The 18645-nt window shown below is 42.2% G+C and overlaps 1 protein-coding gene across 4 annotated transcripts in view; it reads left to right on the top strand.

Annotated features, from left to right (window-relative positions):
- PTK2B (protein tyrosine kinase 2 beta) overlaps positions 1–18645 on the top strand; it is a 97946-nt gene that overhangs the window by 63734 nt on the left and 15567 nt on the right. Inside the window, exons 8-13 of one of the 4 annotated variants that reach the window (XM_086948499.1) lie at positions 949–1014; positions 3041–3166; positions 9720–9866; positions 14715–14750; positions 15559–15583; positions 18309–18352. In XM_086948499.1, coding sequence (XP_086804625.1) covers positions 949–1014; positions 3041–3166; positions 9720–9866; positions 14715–14750; positions 15559–15583; positions 18309–18352 — 444 coding nt within the window. Of the gene's footprint in view, positions 1–948; positions 1015–3040; positions 3167–9719; positions 9867–14714; positions 14751–15558; positions 15584–18305; positions 18353–18645 lie in introns of all 4 variants that reach the window. The other 3 variants (XM_086948498.1, XM_086948501.1, XM_086948500.1) reach the window with 3 other exon arrangements.

Below are 18645 nucleotides of genomic sequence, written 5' to 3'. Positions count from 1 at the left end.
GATTTATTATTTGATAAGTTAAAAGTGGGTTCGATTGCCATTTCAACAACAAGACACTGCCCACAGAGTGCATCATTTTGCCCCACGTGCTAGGGTTCGGGTCCAACGTATGGGTGGCAATAGCTTCGCTTCAACCTATATAGGGGATTAGACTTTTATGCCACCTGAGCAGTTTGGGTATAATTACACTGCACTTGCACGAAATTCAAATATACTTATTAATTTGTCTAAAATTGTATTGGGTTTAAGAGAAAGAGATATACAGTGAGGGCTTTTTAGCTGCCTCCCACTGTCCAGAGGTTCAAACACCAGCATTCCAAGTCCATAAAAGCTCAAATCCAAGGAGAACTCCTGAGAAGGGTGGATATTATTCACAATGTGTTAAGAGAATCTGCTGTGTGTGTTGCTCCTGCATACTCTCCCATGTCCCCACTAACAGGCCATGATGTTCCACTACTCTGTCCTGTTTCTCCTCCAAGTCTGCCATTCCACTCCAGACACCAAACTCCTTTCCAGCAACCCCTGATGTTCTCCATTCTGTCTTACTGTGCCACTTGCAACATTTACTGTTGTTGCCTCTCCTGTCTCCCTGTGTCCCCTTCAATAATTGCTGCTGCTCCTGACTTTAGACATCCGTTGTTTCCACCATCTGTCATGACCCCCTCCAGACATCCTTTATCCCCTACAACACTCTCTGCTGTTCCTTTTCCCTGATCTGCCTTGCTTCAACCCACCACTTTTTCCCTTTCATCTCTCTCCCTCGGTCCCTTTCATCAATCCCTGACTTTCTAGCACTGCACATACAATTGCTTGGCCTCTTCTGGTAAAGGCCAGTCTGTTTTTCTGGTCGGGAGCAACACTAAGGGGTCTAGTTATTAAAAGATAATACTGTATTTCAGTTTCCCGATACATTAACCATTATTTGTTTTATTTTTCATCTACTCTCAGCCCAGTCGACCAAAATACAAGCCACTTGCTCCAATAAACCTGCTAGCGCCCAAGCTTCAGTTTCAGGTAAGAATCCATGGTGTTTACAATGCAATTGTAATTTTTTTCATTTGTGAAAACATGATGAGCAACATTTGTTATGCTTCCAAAGGTTTATCGGAAAAACAAATGGAAGCATGCAATGTGCAAGATAGATCGATTTCTATCATCCACTTAGACACGGGCTACAGTTTCTTTTATTTGTTTTCCTGTTCACAATTACATTTTTACTTTTTTACTTTTCAAGGGAGAACAAGTGGAAAAAAAGTTTAGAGCGTATGAAAGAAATCTACAGAAGTTCAAAATGTCTGAACCAAAGGCTAAGGCAGTTTGAGCAGGACTGTCAATAATTTAAAAAACAAGCATTGGCAATGCCAATAGGTCTTGTTGTAAAGGAGTGTTGTATGGTAAAGTGACGCATTACAAGTAAATAGCTCGGTTATAGATATATATTTATGTAGAAGCAGAGAACTGTAGAATAATATTGGTGTAGGTTAAAAGGTCAGGTGACGTTTGCAATATAAAGGTAACCCTAAAAATCCTTGTAGGTTAATGACTGCCCTCCTCCCATCTGTGCTGCTGCCAAAGAAAAACAACATAAATTACCTAGTTATCAAAGACACTTTAATAACATTCCAATGCCTTGTTTGTGCCCCTGAAAATTCAAGCTTAGGCAGCTGGATAAATAAACAAAATGATCACAGCTTTGTGAAAGGCAAGCTTTTTTTGTGGAAGCACACAACGCCTGCCCATTCAAAACACACCTGGCTCCTAACATGTGGGTGTAACCAAAACCCCTCATATATGCTCACATAATTGTCTCCGACCTTATTAATATATATAACTTTGTACTCATGCTCTCCAGCCAACATCAATCTAATGTGAGCTCGTATAGGAAGCGAAGAAGCAGTAAGGTAATAAGGCCAGAGGTGTGTTTTTTAGGGACAGATACTGACAATGGTACACACCTCACTAAGAGAGAAATGGACACATAATGTACTTGCATCACCATCTGAGCCTGACTCCGGTCTCCAAAAGAAGCCTCAAAACAAGTTTCGAAGGACCATAAACTTTCATCAGTGCAGCGAGGCCATCGTAATCGCAGAATGGGTTTTTAACAAAGGCCTCTTGGGTATATACTTCGTGTTTGGCATAACATACAGTTAATTAAATATTGACACTCCTAACCCCTCTGCTGCGGAAGTCCTTGCCGGTCAAATGTGTGTTGGACCTTCTCTACGTTAGTGAAGGTATTCCTCATGGGTAGTTAGAGTAACTTCCTATATTTGTAGTACCTTTAAACTACAAAGTGTGTTTGTAGTAAGACTTATTAAATAGTGATTGTTTTTTCAAGAATGTATTCTTAACATGTATCTCGTCAACAATTGTAACTTGTACAAGAACATGAAAGTATTGTTTGAACTTTGATTTTAATAAAATGAATATTTAGAGCATGTAGTGTCCAAATTAGAGGTATTAGGTGTATTTTTCTATGTCGTTGCACCAAATGTGTGGGGCATACCTATTAGTAAACATTATTACATTGTATATGAGAAAAGTACATTTTCAACACAGATCGAATGTTGTGGAGTATGTAAAATGCCAGGATTCTAAAATGCCACAAGAAAATGTAGTAAATACATGAAGTTGAGCTTATACAATCTGGGCAGAATGAGATATTGAGTGCCTAGGTGCGAAAAGAGTTTTCCAGTGTTTCTCTTTGTGTGTTTCTGTGTTGCCAACAGAGCATAGCACAGTTGGCCAGAATATTCAGTGGCTGATCAGAGGTTGCCTGTATATTGATAGGCACCAGATCCTGCAGTAGGTACAGAGCACACAGCATACGCTTGCAGAACGTAGAATTTATGAGTTGCATCCCCGAGTCGAAAGAGGAGCATTGTGTGTCTTCTAATGCAGATTCGTCACAGCCTTGCTAAAATGCTTTTTCAGTGTATGTATGTTGACATGCGTCTCTGTTCCTTTCGTCTGCTATTGCTGCTGCCACTGCTAACTCTTTCTGTCCATGTTTGCACCTGGCACGCCTCCTCCACAGATGCCAGAGAGCCTGTGTGCGAGCTCGCCCACCCTCTTTAGCCCGACCGACTATCAGTCGCCATTGGACTCGACACACAGCCCGCCTCTCCAGCGTCACAATGTGTTCAAGCGACGCAGTATGCGGGTAAGACCTGCATGCTTCCGATTTGCATGATCAAGGGAGGTGTTGGCATGTTTTGTGGCAATAGGGCATGTTGTTGCCACTCTCTTGAGGACTTTTGCCTATGAAGCACCGAATGACACGGAAGGCTACACCAAGGGAAATTAAACCTCACCGCAATACTCCAAAAGGTGACGTTGTGTTAAGTGTAATTGACAGACAAAAAGGGCTAATACTTGCTTGTTCTCAGCTAGCCAAAATATCATAAAGAAGATTTAACAAATATGGTGAACAGCAAGCTCAAATGAGTGTGTATAATATGTTTTCTTTTGCATGTCCCTATGATCAGCATTCGAAAGACATTGATGTAGGTGTTTTTCTATCATATTTATATTATTATTTGTATTTGTATACCGTGCTTTTATCTCTAGTGAGGTCTTACAGAGGTTTTTGTTGGTGTGTCTGAGTGGGTTGCAGGCGGCTGCATTCGTGCAGAGTTGGGAAATTGTGTGGTTGAAGATTTCATGACATGCGCAATGGTTGAAGTTGTGTGTGAGGCTGCTAAGAGCAATAAGGTTCATTTACATTGGCTCTGTACAAACGCTGCTTGTGTTGAGAAGGGTACCTAGACAGAATATCGGAAACAGAAAAATCCTGCGTCAGGAATATCGAGGACATAAATATCGTAAAGATAAGTTTCTATAGGTAAGCAAAGTTTTACTGTCTAACTCCACATATGTGTAACTTGACAACATATGTATCTTCAAGGTAAGTAAGTGGGGGGTTAAGAATAGTAAATCTATACTTACCTATTTGCACTTTCCTTCTGGATATTTTGTTCCTCAATATATTTCACACAGTATTATGTCCACCCAGTATTTCTGTTAACAATATTCTGTCAATGATCCATGGAGAAGGGCATGCAGCAAATATGGTTCTTATTTTAACATCAAGCGAAGGCTCAATTTAGGGTTTACCATTTCTCTACAACTGTGTTTTCTTCAGAAAACCTAACAAAAATGACTGAGAGAATTGGTTTTGTTGTTAGAGACGATAGTACTGTTGATAGATCTGAATTTATGATGGAGGCCATGAAACTATTTGAGTGATTCCCAGGGAAGATGGTGTATTGTGTAAGCGAAAAACATCCCAACTCAGCTGGGACCAGACGTTTGTCTTCACAACTCAAAAGCCTTTTGAAGTGGTCAAGTGCTATTACAAGAGCTGTGGCCCCAGAATTTCACTGTCTGATCCATTGAGCACTAGCCGAAATTTGCTGTGTACACTGTCTGAGTGTTTCCCTCAGATAAGTATAATTCCTTTTAATTTAATTCAGACTATTTATGCCATTTTATAAATTCACAAACACATTAAGAACTCATTAAAATCTGCAGATAAAAACAGGAGGTTTAAGTGAAAGGAATGATAGACTATGGGTTGTGTTTGAATGGATTTTGGTCAGTTTGAAAGTACAAGACAAGTTGTTATTAGGTTGAGATTCTAAGGTTGAAGTCAGAAGTAATAAGTATGACATATCAGGTGGGACAGGGAAGAAGCAAATTAATATTTTATGTAAAGAGTATTCTGAAGAATTAAAAAGTAAATGTGAGGAAAGTGCCAAAGGACTAACAGCTGTAGTTTAGAAGAGACCGAAAAACTAAGTTTAATTATGTGATTTGAAGTGCTCTTCTCTTTGAAGCAGAGTGGGCAAATTCATCCGTAAAGACAAATAAGGATTAAGCGACCAGTGCTTTCTAGCAAACAATTAAATGGTCATTTGGTGTATTACAGATAAAGGGATATTTCGTTGAAACTGTAAAGGGCATTTTGTTTCATTTAATTTGAAGCAATATCTTTTTGTGTTGTGTTCAGTAGTTTTTTTGTTGTTGTTTTGGGTTCTAACTGCATTGCTGTCTCTTTGAAACTTTACTTCTTGAGTCTGCAGGACGTGTAGTATTTGGCAGATTGCCTTTAGCTAGATCAGAACACCAGTAAAGACGTTTGGCTCAATTAGAGTAATTTTCAATCACAATAACACTAGCTTAAGTGACCTTATTTGTGCATTGACATAAAAGAGGAAATGTCTTTTTGCGTGTTCTACTTCAATAGTAGGTATTCTGCTATTACATAAGGGATACAGTGACCCGGTGCACCCACTATGCACCCTTCGAGGCATCCATGACATGCTCCTACTCAGACTTGTTGGAAGAAAGAGCACAAACTGGAAAAAGAGCAAATGCTGACCCTATTTTGGCCAGATGTCCAGCTGTACCCCAGCTCTGATGTATTAGAGGTGCTGCAATACATTCAGTTTGCACTTCATCCAGCGGTGCACAGAAATGCTAGAAGGGTCCATGTGAGGCCAAATAAGGACGTCTTCAGGATGTCCACTGTGCTGCCTTAGGAATGGGTGCTGTCTGTCTTCAAGATTCTGTCTGAGTCTCAAGTCGAGCTACAGATCCAGTTTTAAGAGGTGGGGAAAAAGCCACCTCCTACATATGCAGTATGCACTATGTAAGTAACGTTTGTGTTGGTCTTTGGCCATTCCACCCTCCCACAATATACCTGTACCCTTTGTAAATCGGAAACCTGTGCATTGCTATAAAATTGTAGTCAATCAACCCCATTTGGGTCCACATTTATTCTTTAATGTGAATAATTTGCACCCTTTCAGACCACATTTGGAGGGGGGCTACTGGGACCCAACTGTGGTGGTTGAGACATGTCTATCCTTTAGGCATTTGTCTCCCAGGTTTATGAGGTTGACCCATCAAAGGCTTATCGAGGAAGTACTGTGAGGGGCAAGAGCTTGGTACTCAATAGTCAACCAACACACACAATAACGTATTGCCCAGGCCAATGCTTATATTTTAGTTAAAAGAATGCAATTTAATTAGGGTAGTAATCCTGTTTGCGATCCTCTTTGAGGAAGACCCTCTCCCCTCTATAAGAGCTTCCTAATGGCTACGACCCGATGTATAGCTTGGGTATCAGCATGGATTAGGCACCGGTACTAAAAGGTACCCCAAAGCCCCCTCGAACCCTGAAAGACAGTCACTCACGCCCTGGTCACCAGCAGACTCGACTACGGCAACGCACTCTACGCCGGAATAAACAAAAACTTCATCTGCAAGCTACAGAACATCCAGAACGCCGCCGCAAGACTGGTCCTCAACCTGCCAAAACACTGCCACATCTCCCAGCACCTGCACACACTCCACTGCCTCCCCGTCGAGGCAAGAATCACCTTTAAGATGCTCACCCACGCACACAAGGCCCTCCACGGCACCGGACCAGCATACCTGAACAGCCGGCTCAAATTCCACGCACCCCAAAGGACCCTACGATCAGCCCAGCTTTCCTACGCAGAGGTCCCCCGCACCAGAAAGACCAGATCGGGAGGCCACTCCTTCTCCTTCCTCGCGGCCAAAGCATGGAACGCTCTTCCGCTCCACCTCAGACAGACAACATCGCTCCCCATCTTCGCAAGAAACCTCAAAACCTGGCTCTTCGACAGACCCCCTCCTTAATGGAATGGAACCTGCACCCCCCTCCCCCCCCCCCACCCCCACCCCTAGCGCCTTGAGACCCTTACGGGTGAGTAGTTGCGCTTTAACAAACTCCTGATTGATTGATTGAAAGCCTAGACGCACAGTTCTGCTTTCTTTCGCCAGTGCAAGTTTACTGGGCCAACGTCTTCAGATTATGCAGCAGAATTGTTTTTCTGCCTCCTCTGTCACTCATTCCACTCAGTTAGACCCCACAGTTACCGGCCTTACCAGCGTTCAGCGGTCCAGATCCTGTGGCAGAGGCTCTTGTATTGTGGGAGCCCCAGCGATGTCCTTCACTGGGCTGAATTGTCTCGGCAGGACCACATGATGGCACACAACTTCAGCAGCAGCGGCCTCGCAAGCCGGGTTCGGTCAGGACACATGGATGTGCAGATGCAGTTTCCTGGCCGGTCATTAGCAAGTGGATAGCTGATAAGGGCTTCCACATCTGCAGGGATGAGAAATCTTCAATCAGATGTTGTCAGCGACAGCAGCAGTCTCTAGGACACACAGCATGATGCGAATAAAACAACAATGTTTGCCAGTTCAGCGTGTTGACACTGTTCCCAGTTATAATTAGTCCATGCGATCAGGGGGGATCCCTTCTCACAGTGATCGCTTTTGGCTTCCCTCTTTTAAAGTTGTCAGCTTCCTAAGGTTTTTCTGGATGCTGTGAACACACTGGGCTTCTTCTCCTGGACAGTCCCTCTACGCGGTCCTGCATGCTCCTTCTCTCTCTTACTAGGCATGCAAAATCTAGTGTGTAGGCAGATCCTCCTCTTCTCTAGCAGAAAGGGCAAATGATGGCTCCTCACCTGTGGGAGACTAGCTGTCATTCAGACACCAGCCCAGGTCACACCAGCATCCCCTCGAGTAATGTGCAGAGCACTATATTCCTTGGGCCTGTGGAGCTTGGACCTGGATAAAGTGTGGTGCTTTGGATCCTACTTTTACATTTATTTTCCAGCCGAGATGTGAATCCAGTAACTAAGGCTTCAGAACCAGCTTGACTGGTTCTCGTTCCAATGCTACCTGCTGTGATGGCTCTCACAGTTGGCAGCAGTGGTACTGGCTCTGAACAGGAGCATCCAAAGCAAGGGCCGAATGAAGCATAAGATGTCTGCTTCAGGACAAAAGAGCAGTCCCTGCACCGACATTTCCTCACCTTGAACAAAGTAAACTGCAGCCCTACACCTTAGCTTTACATTCTAGCAAACGGCAGTGCTCAGGAAGAACTAAACAGCAGCCCTTTGCTTGACAGGACCTCATTGAATTTCTACGGGAAGTCCTGTCTCCATCCTCCCTAACGTCAGTGTCTGGATCTTCACCCTCCAGGTGTAGGAAAGCAGTCAATACACTTACACGTCCTAGAGGGGCTGTATCTACCCCCCAGTCTCCTTAATAAATTGACCAATCACAATGTTTCCCAAGTGAACAAGTCTTTGTTGATTAACTTACTGTATGCATTTGACTGTATGCTGGAAGCTTGGGTGGGGGACCTAAGATAACTGTAAGTGGATGATTGGAGAGAGACGCGCGCCTCCCCCATGAATCGGCCATTGCCCCTCAGTTTCGACTCACACAATGGAAATGCCTACACAGGGTTTATTACATTTGTGATAGACTATGGAGAATAGGGTTGTTCCCTCACCACATTGTCTGCAATGTGATACCAAAAGGTGCTCCTAAAGACATTCTGGACATGCTTAAACTTAATTCTGTTTTTAGGGGTGCTGACATGCCTGGGGGATGTGTTGGGCTAGACTTTACCGCGAGACTGAAGGCTCGTCCTCCTTCATGTTACGGCAATGATAGACACAGACAGATTAAAAAAAGGCCATGTTTTCAAGGCTGGAATTGGTAGGAGCGAAAAAGGACATTGTTAAGGCCAGGGAAGACACAGAGCCTCTAACCCCTGAGAAGTGGAAGTCTGGGCTGGATCAATGCATGACCATGGAAATCCTTATCTCCAAAGCAAGAGGTTGCCCACAAAAGCACTACAATACATGGGCTGCACGGTGTCACTATCAAAGCATTGCTCTTCAATGAGGTGAAGACCCCCATTGCTCCCTGGACGATGAGATCCAGGCTTTTCACACCAAGGGAAGAACTGAGGGATTGGGAGGGGAGCGGTGAAAAAGTAATGGAGATACAGTTGTTGGGTGTTGGGTGGCGGGGGTTAATCGGTGATGGTATTTCTGTGGTTTATTTATTTAGGCCACCTCTGTTTTCTGGCTTCATTCTTCACAATCAAGTCTGGAGAAAAAAACAATTAAATGTTGCATAAACACAGCCCCTGGATCTCATTAAAACTGTTGCACCATCTTAGCTTCCAGAGAGGAATATATTTTGTTGTAGTATTAATAATTGATAAACATAATGTTTCTTTTAAAAATGAGGAGATGCATTATACTACATACAAGCCTTCTCCTGTGACACAAAGCTCTGTTGTTCACTGTCTCTTCGCTGTCTGTAATATTGACAACAATTTGAATAAGTTATTTAGAGTTTGGCGGATGTCCGTGTTTGCCATATTTAGAGTACATACACGTCGGAGGACAGGACATTGGCTAATTTATGGCACACGTCAAACATCCTCCATACTCTACATAACACTCTTAGTTTATGACTGAGTACTGGGTGAATGAACAAGTGAGTAGGTAGAGGAGTTCTGTTGTGCCTCATGTTCTGAGCGAAGATATTGTGGCACTCAGGTGAGTAACGACACCAATGTACAGAACACGGTCACCACTTAGAGAGATTAACTCTCAGGACACCCATCATTAATCTCTATAATTCTTGTTCTCCAAAAAATATGAAGGCATGAGGAATAAACAATGGGATGTGACCTTGGTCTTGAATATAATCCAGCAATTCCACTGTGGAGGATAATAGTACAATTGCTAAAGCACACCCAAGTCCATCTCCTCCAGTGTGATCCAAAAAACCTATTGACCACGTTGGGGCCCACTGTGGCTAGAGAGTGAGGAGGTTGCTGTGCTAATATGTTGCATTATTTCTCAAAGGAGGAGGATTTTGTAAAGCCAAGCAGCAAAGAGGAGGCCCAGAAGCTGTGGATGGCAGAACAAGCAAAAATGAGGCAAATTCTGAGCCGGCAGCAGGAGCAGATGGTGGAGGACAACAAGTGGCTGAGGCAAGAGGAGAGATCGCTGGTAAGTCGCGGGCCAAGAGGGAGGAGGGTGCCTCCGTATGGGAAGCAGCCATTGCGGTTTCCTCATTTCTATCCATATTTATCCCATGTGCACTGATGGTGATTGATTTCATATGCAATGTGAGAGAGCCAGTGTACACGAATAAAAGGCTATTCATCATGATTTCATTTGAAAATTTAATTGGCAAGCAAACGTAAATATTCAACGTGCATTTTAATGTGTGTATCGCTTGAAGGATGCAATTTTTATATAAATCTGACGATCACCTACATACTGATGAATTGCAATGCATGCTTTGAAATTAAAGAACATAGGCGCACTTATAGGGGCTCGATGCAAAAGAAAACAATATAGGTGCACCTATAGGGGCTTAATGTATTCTTGGGATTAGGTCAAGGGCAGTGTGGCCTAACCAATTCATTTGTTTGATGTGTCTAGGAAAGAAGCAAGCCAACTGAGCACTTCTCCTGTGAAGTACATGTGCGTTTTAAAAATGTGAATAAGCTATAAGTGGTCAATGGTATCTAACTGGATTGAAAGGCTGTTAAGAATAGAAAAGGATGAGGAGGCAGGCATTGCTATTGTCCAATATGCAGTGAAAGTATTTTGGCAATGCAAATTTCAGTGCTGTAGTCTTTCTGAAGCCTAATTCACACAATGGAGTTATATCAGTGAGTTAAATTTGTCATCAAGACATTCCTTATCAATCTTACTCAGTTGACGGAGGCTTGTGATAGGCCTGTTGTTGGTATGTTTATTGGGTCGGCCTTATGTGTCTTTATGTAGGACTTAATTTGACCTGTTTTAGAGCATCAGTAAAAATACCTTCTTGTACAGATAAGGTACCAGGTTGGCACCAGATAAAGCTGAAGAATACTTTTAAATACTTATATCTGGGATAGTGTCATTTCTGAGATGAAGTAAAAAAATTACTTTAGAGATTCTCTTGGGAGATGAGTCTATTATCCTATGAACCAGTGACAGATGCATAACCGAAGTAGTAGTCAAACGCCCTATTAATTAACTCAATGAACATTAAAAAAAATTATATATTAACTCCATCACTTTAAAATTTCACTTTCGGTTTACCCTCTGCTTTATTTTTTTGTTCATCCAAGAAGGGGCATTTTCTGCATACACGTTCTGGGCTTGATTTACTCAAAGTTATGCTGTAGAGTCACACCTATGTTTGAAGTAAGTTTATGATTTTTTTTTTTAATTCTCATAAAACCTCCAGACATATTCCTAGGAATCTGGAGCAGTTCAGCTTTCTCAATCAATCAGGATTTTTAAAGCATGGCTAATCACCCAATAGGGTATCCAGTCACTTGCAGGCCGAAGAGGCTTATTCGAACAGCCAGGTCTTGAGGGCCATTTGGAATTCGGGAAGTGAGATGATGGTCAAGAGGTCTTTGTTGTGATGCAGGAGAAGGAGTATCCTCCACTTCTGCTTCAGTAGATGCGGGTAGTATGGCAAGTGAAAGGAAGTCGGAGCATAGGCTTCTCAATGTTTGGTGGAAGTTCAGATGGTGGTTAATGTAGGCAGGTCCTTGGTTGTATAGAACCTCGTGTGTGTGGGTCAGCAGCTTGAATTGGCATCTCTTCTGCATGGGGAGCCAGTGGAGTTTCCAGAGGTGGGGTATGATGTGGGTTCATCGGGGAAGGCTGAGGAGGAGTCTGGCTGTGGTGTTCTGTATGGTCCAAAGTCTCTGTAGAAAGTGTGCGGTAATTCCTATGTAGAGGGCATTGCCATCGTCCACTTGGCTGGTGATGAGGGCTTGTGTCACAGTGCGTCTTGTATGTACAGGTAGCCACTTGAAGATCTTATGGAGCATGCACAGAGTGAGGAAGCTGGCTGAGAAGATGGCTTTGATCCGTGATTTCATGGTGAGCTTGTTGTCGATGATGATTTAGAGGTTTCTGGCTTTGTTGGAGGGAGTGGGGTTGGGTCTTAGGCCTGATGGCCACTTCCGTCTTTTCTGTGTTCAATTGTAGGCAGTTGTTCTTCATCCAGTTGTCGACATTTGTCATGCATCTGTGGATGGAAGTTGGTTCTGGTGGTGGTGGGGTCGTCGGTTAGTGAGAGGATGAGTTGGGCGTCGTCTGCATAGGAAATTATATTGAGACCATGGGATTTGACGATGTTGTCCAGCGGGTTCATTTATACGTTGGAGAGCGTGGGGCTGAGGGATGAGCCCTTGGGGACACCACCGGTGATCACTTTGGGTTCAAAGGTGATCCCCTTGGATGCCGATGCGGTGGAGTCTTTCGATCAGTGTCTGGTGTGATATGGTGTTGAAGGCTGCAGAAAGGTAGAGGAGGATCAAAGCTGCCGTTCCTCCTCAGTGGAGGAGGGTTTGAATGTCCTCGGTGGCTGCGATCAAGGCAGTTTCGGTGCTGTGGTTGCTAGGGAAGCTGGCTTGGGAGCTGTCGAGTAGCTGGTTCTGCTGCAGGTGTGTCATGAGTTGATTGTTGATGATCTTTTCCAGTACCTTCGCTGAGAATGGGAGCAGGGAAATTAGCCAGTAGTTTTTGAGTTCACTATGGTCGATGGAGGTTTTTCTTTAGCAGTGGTCTGACTTTATTGTGTGTCCAGACCTCTGGAAATGTTGCAGTGGTGATAGAGGTGTTGAGTAGAGTGGTGAGTTCCTGCCTGATCCTTTGGTTTCTGAGGCTGACGATGTGATGCATGCATGGGTCTGTGGAAGCTTCCAAGTGGATGAATGTCATGGTGGATTTGGTGTCTTGGTTGGAGAGGATGTTCTAGGTGGTCAGTGTGTGGTTCGTGTTGGTTATGGTGATGCTGTTGAGGAAGTCCTTAGGTGTAGGTTGGGGTTCAAAGTTTTTGTATATTGTTGCAATGTTGTGGTTGAAGAAGTGGGCGAGGTTGAGGCACGCCTCCTGTGAGAGTGTGATGTTGTTTTCGCTGGCAGCCAGGTTGGAGAATTCATTAATGATGTTGAAAAGTTCCTTCGTGGTGTTGGCGCTGGTTTCGATGTATGCGGCAAGGACTGTCTTCTTTGTTGCCCTCAGCAGGTGGTGGTAGAGATTGAGGGAGGTCTTGAAACTGCCCTGTCAGAGGTGTCCTTGCAAGTGCGCCTTCTCCTCTCCAACTGTTTGCTGTCTCATTTCTTTGTTCTGAGCTCTTGGGTGTACCATCTGGCCTTTTCTGAGGATTTTTTGTGGATGTTGCTCTTGATGGGAATAATGCTGTCTGAGCAATAGGTGGTCCAGGCGTTGATGTTTTTAACTCCCTGTTCAAGGTTGTTGGTGGTAGCAGGGTTAGAGGTGTTGAGGGCATTCACCCAGCGGGTCTCTGAGATTTTGTTCCACCTCCGGTGGGGGACATTGATCATCTTAGGGGTAGCAGTGTGGGGGCGTAAGGCGCTGAAGTGGACGATGGAGTGATTGGTCCATGTGAGTTCTATGACATGGCTGTATTTGACGGTGTGGCTGGAGGTGAAAATTGGGTCCAGCATGTATCCTGCAGTGTGTGTCGGGTCGTGGACTATCTGGGTCAGTCAGAGGCTACTCATACTATGGAGGAGGTGTGCAGTATTTTTCTCATTGGGGTCGTCGATGTGGAAAGTTAGGTCATCAAGCAAGATGTAGTCTTTGTAGTCTAAGGCTAGGAGCATAATGAAGTCTGTCTTCCCTTCCATCCTCTTGAGTCTGTCTACAGCCTATCATCCAAACCTGTAGTGCAGCAACAGTTATGGGTTGCCAGAACTTTTTTTTTTTTTTTGTGGGGGGGTGCGGGGGCGGTTTAGAAATCAAAACTTTGCATATTAGTAGAAAGGGCCCTAAAGGCACATTTTATGGATTACACTTCGGTAACCTAAATAATTGAAGGCCAAAGGGTCATTTGGTGGAATCTCTTTAGTCATAGTCAACTAGTCTTTGTGAGCCTATACACAGCTAAGTATGCTTTGTAGAGTCAAAATGGCTGTTGTGTCCTGCTGGCATTCGTACAACATCAACGCTTGACTTCTGGGCCTTCGTTTCGTATCCTCTTGGGCACAAATCCCGGCATCACATATTGTACCTCCCTGACGTCTACCAACAGCTTTAATAATTTTGGCTTGTGGAGCCTGATCCAGTAAACACTTTGCATGTTTATATTCAGGCTACAGATCCACATTGCAATTTTTATACGTGTTAGGCATGTTTGCGAATCACAAAATGTGAATTTATGAAAGAATAATTCTCACAGAATTTTTTATCATACTAGATCTTCTCCTGGGGGTGAGTTGTGGGAGTTCCTTGCAGGAATGCCTGACAAATGTGACTTAAAAACGTTTGCATGGCCCATTCTCATCTTGGATGTGGTCTGACATGTTCTTCTATTAAGGGCAGGAGAGAATCAGTTTTCAGGGTGATAGGCACTCAACACCTATAAAATTGATTGCGGTGCAAGGTAGAGGTCGTTTCCATTGTGAAAAGCATTTTTCTCATTACTTGAATTTACACGCACAGTATGCAAATTTATAGTTGCAGAAATGGTGGCTTCACAATATCATGAAGTTGTAGGAATTTACAAAAGTTTTTCTAGATTACTCACGGGAATGTATGACTTTCATAGCTTCTCAGGCAACCTCCTTATAACATTTAAGAAATCCCTTAAAATATGAAATTTGTCCAGACATTTGCGTAAACTTATTGTAGTAAGTATCCAACTTTTCAGTGACTCTGGCCCATAGTACTTTATAGTCGATGAGAAGGATGTACCTTTTAGTGTTGTCCTATGTCTCTCATACAGTTAGACATTTTTATAGTTCATTGGGTTTTAAGCTAATTTAAGGATAATTTAAGCCTTGTATTACAATATTATATTTCTTTCTCCAATAGGACCCTATGCAGAATCCAAAGGACAAAGTCCCAGAAGTAAGTTGAGAAGCATGTACATCACAAAAGTCACTTAACTAAAATACGTTGTTTACCCTTTTTATTTTACTTTCACTGAATATTGACACATTGAATCAGTGGGTGTTACTTTTACAATTTTTTTTACTTTATATGTGTATTTGCAACCTTTGTCTAAACCAGATTCCTGATAGATGTGTAGTTTCCGGAGGAAATGTTTTGTTGGCTAAACTTCATTTGGCTTATCCATAAAAAATGTTAATTCAGATAGCTGAGCCAATAGCAGAAGTGGGGGGCTCAATTTTTAAGGATAATCCTACAACCTTGCAAGGTCTACCTATACTGGTTGCAAATTTCTTTGACTGTGGCTGCTGGAATATCTGCCTTACCGGCTCCTTCCTGAACTTCTGGTGTGCTGGCGGGCTTAAGACGATGGTGGAGGGTGTCAGCCGCTTCTGCTTGCGGAAAGAGGGGACAGGCACTGACAAAAAATTGGGACAGCAGACTTTTGTTAACCTTTGAAATCTCCCACTTGGAATACAGAATTTGTAGACATCTTACGGTGAAGTATTTATATATGTGCCACTATATTGACCGAAGCAACTCTACTAATGAGTTGGTAGTTATTAGGGAAGAAAATAGCAACACCCCCTTTGGACAATAGTGACAATCTCAACAGAGGTTGGGAGTGGAGGTATCCCTGGGTAGGCAGTCCGGTTCAATGATTTTATAGATGTTATTGTTATAAAAGGTCCTTAAGCATGTACCAATTACATGTCAAACATCAAGCTTGAGTTTAAAATTTTCATTTGCTTATTTTGTCTTTCAGCCACCTGAAAAGGAGTCTGTATACAGTAAGAATATGATCCTTTTAAGTACTGTTTCTATCCCGTACAAAAGTTGTTTAGAAAAAAAATACACCCTTATAGAAAATGCACAATCAATGTGGAAACGTCATATGATGGTTACAAGATATTGAGAAGTCTGTACATTTCCGACTGATTGCTTTTCCCAATAATGCTTAGTAGTCATTTTTCTCCATGCAATATCTTGATGCAACACTAAAAATGTGAATTATAATATTTGAAATGATTGTAGTTTACCATGGGATCCGCCTGAAACCATTTGCACCCTGAAAGTACCATTAATGATATGTCTATAGCTGTCTTTCTAGTGTCTTGTCCATCTGTTTATTCTTGTTACTTTGATAATAACTTATTACCATAATTATGTACAACTGTATCTTAGTTGTACAGGATCTCACTCAATTTAATGTGAAGTGGCAGATGCCAGGGCACAGCATTTATAAGGCTCATGCAATTGTAAAGGTAATCTACCATTACTTCGCAGGCATTTCTAACTATTACTAAGTGCGCATTTTTTAGTTTGCAGGAACTTTTAGTACGCATGCTTTTACTTAGCATGCTGTTACTACGCAATTACCTTTACTTCGCAAAGTGAAATTCTTTGCAAACTATCCACATTGGTGTTTGGAAAAGGAGGCTCTTCCGTTTCCAAACAGCAATTAAATTAATGTTACTTCGTAAAGTGAAATACTTTGCAGACTATCCACATCGTTGTTTGGAAAAGGAGGCACTTCGGTTTCCAAACAACGACGTGCTGCTCTTAAGACGCTTAAATAAGGAGAATAGTGGATCCAAGAGTGAAGGTGAAGAGAGGGACCACGAGGGGAAGGAGGTAAGTGGGGCAGTGTATTTTTTAGGGTCCTGCAGGGGGTTGTGTTTAAGGTTTAAGGGTTGTGTTTGTCTAGTGTAATTTGGCTATAGGGTAGTGATGGGGGTCGAGAAGGGTAGTGTTTGGGTGTAGGGACCGGACTGTGGGTCGGAGGAGGGATGTGCAGGGGGTAGTGTTTTTGTGTTTGTGTAGTGTAGGGTAGTGTTTTAGCGTTTAGGGTAGTGTCGGGCGTGCAGGGTAGTGTTTGAGTGTAGGGTGCAGAAGGGGGGAAGGTGGAGGGTAGTGCAGGGGTAGTGAATTAGGGTTTAGAGTAGTGGTGTAGTGTTTGTGTAGTGTAGGGTAGTGTTTTAGGGTTTAGGGTAGTGTCGGAGGGGTCGTGAAGTGTAGTGTTAGAGTATAGGACCCAGGCAGGGTGAAGGGGGACGTTCATGTAGGGGTAGTGTATTAGGGTTTAGGGTAGTGTAGTGGTGTTTGAGTAGTGTAGGGTAGTGTAGTGTGGGAGGGTTTGGGTAGTGTTGAGATTTTATGAGAATGTGTAGAAATAGTAGGAGGAGGTACAATTAATTTTGAAAAGATATTGTATTCAAAAACATAGACGTTATCAATGGAATACATAATGATGTGTACATTATATGTTTGATTTTGATTTATGTACACAGAATAAATTCTTACATTAATTATTTAAAAAAAGATTTATTTTCGAACGAATAATTTTGTAAAAGGCTGAAGGACATATTAATTGTGAAAAAGGTATGAAATATGCGAGTTTTTAAAAAAAAGGATATTTTTTATAATTTACGATTATTTAGTTAATAGACGATTTTAAGAAAATCTCACCCACCCTAAAGCCCTTTGCATAATTTTAGTGCAATGTTTTTAATTAGCATAAACCATTACAAGAAAATGCGTAGTAATATAATGCGATATAAAAGCATTTAAAGTACATTTCTAACCATTTGAGTTATAAATGAATGTGCAGATAAAACTTGTGAAGTAATAGATTATGCTAAGTAAAAACATTGCACTAAAATCGTGTGAAGTATCGACATACATCCAATTGTAAATCACATGCTGTCAAATGTAAGTATAAAACCCACCTGAAAAAAACAAACACCTTTTGTTTTTCTACCATGCATGAAAATACTAACTTACACCTGAAGACCGGGAATATATATTTGCCAAAATAAGGCTGTCATTATTATGTTTTTATTTATTATGTCTCTTAGGCATATATTAAGTCATGAGATCATATGTGGGTTCGGGGGGGGGGGGTGCAGGTGAAGTTCTACACAACGCATTGTGATGGGCTTGGAAAAGCTACCTTTTGTCATTTTCTTCTAATTTTAACAGCTGAATATTAACATTTGGTGACAACCAGGTTTATCCATCTATGCTATTCTCTGACACACTTCAGTTGAAAAAGAGGCATTTTATGTGACACACTCATGCAGTGAAGGAGGCGAGGCATTTGTAATGTAATATTTGGCATCTAATACCACTTTTTGTCAAGACAACCTATACAAGTTAGGTTACATTATCTTTAGTTTATGTAGAACAAAACACCACAGAACATCACCTTTCCTAGTTCAAAGAGCTAGAATTACTCCACCCTAAACATACCATCTCCTCATTGTAAAGTTGACATTGCTCAGATTAGTGTCAGTGCAAAGCCATGAACAGCCTGATGTGAAGCTCATGTGAAAGAGGACCCACTAGTAAGCGGACCCTTTCCACAATGGTCTTATTAAAGAGAGGCTGTAAACATGTATGGTTCCCAATTGTTTCATTTTGTTTGTTATTCTGTTTTAGCACAACATTAGAGGTGGGAACAAAGTATATTTTAATTGAATGATTTAAAAACATGTTTATTTTCTTGTTTAGCAGAATTTACAGCACCACCGCCGAAGCCAAAAAGGTTGACTACTCAGGTGTGTAAAAATGTATAACCTAATCTTTCCATATCTACTTATTACACAATGTGAGACAGATGGCTGTGCATGGCTTGCTTACCAGTAGCCTTCATCGCTCTTTGTATGGGTTTTACGCCACAATTCCTTTTATATTACTGAGGAGAGTTCTTGCCATGGAAACAGATGACTGACTTACTCCTAAAATTAAAATCTGTTTCCCAATATTTTGTATTTTATGTGGGATTTTGTCTACTAACACTCTCCACCTGCTGTTCATATAAGAATACTCACCACTCGCCACACGCCCTAGT

Source organism: Lissotriton vulgaris, unplaced genomic scaffold (assembly GCF_964263255.1).
Source record: "Lissotriton vulgaris unplaced genomic scaffold, aLisVul1.2 SCAFFOLD_254, whole genome shotgun sequence".
Taxonomy (NCBI): domain Eukaryota; kingdom Metazoa; phylum Chordata; class Amphibia; order Caudata; family Salamandridae; genus Lissotriton; species Lissotriton vulgaris.
Note: the sequence above shows the minus strand (reverse complement) of the source record. Positions and strands in the feature narration are given on the sequence as shown.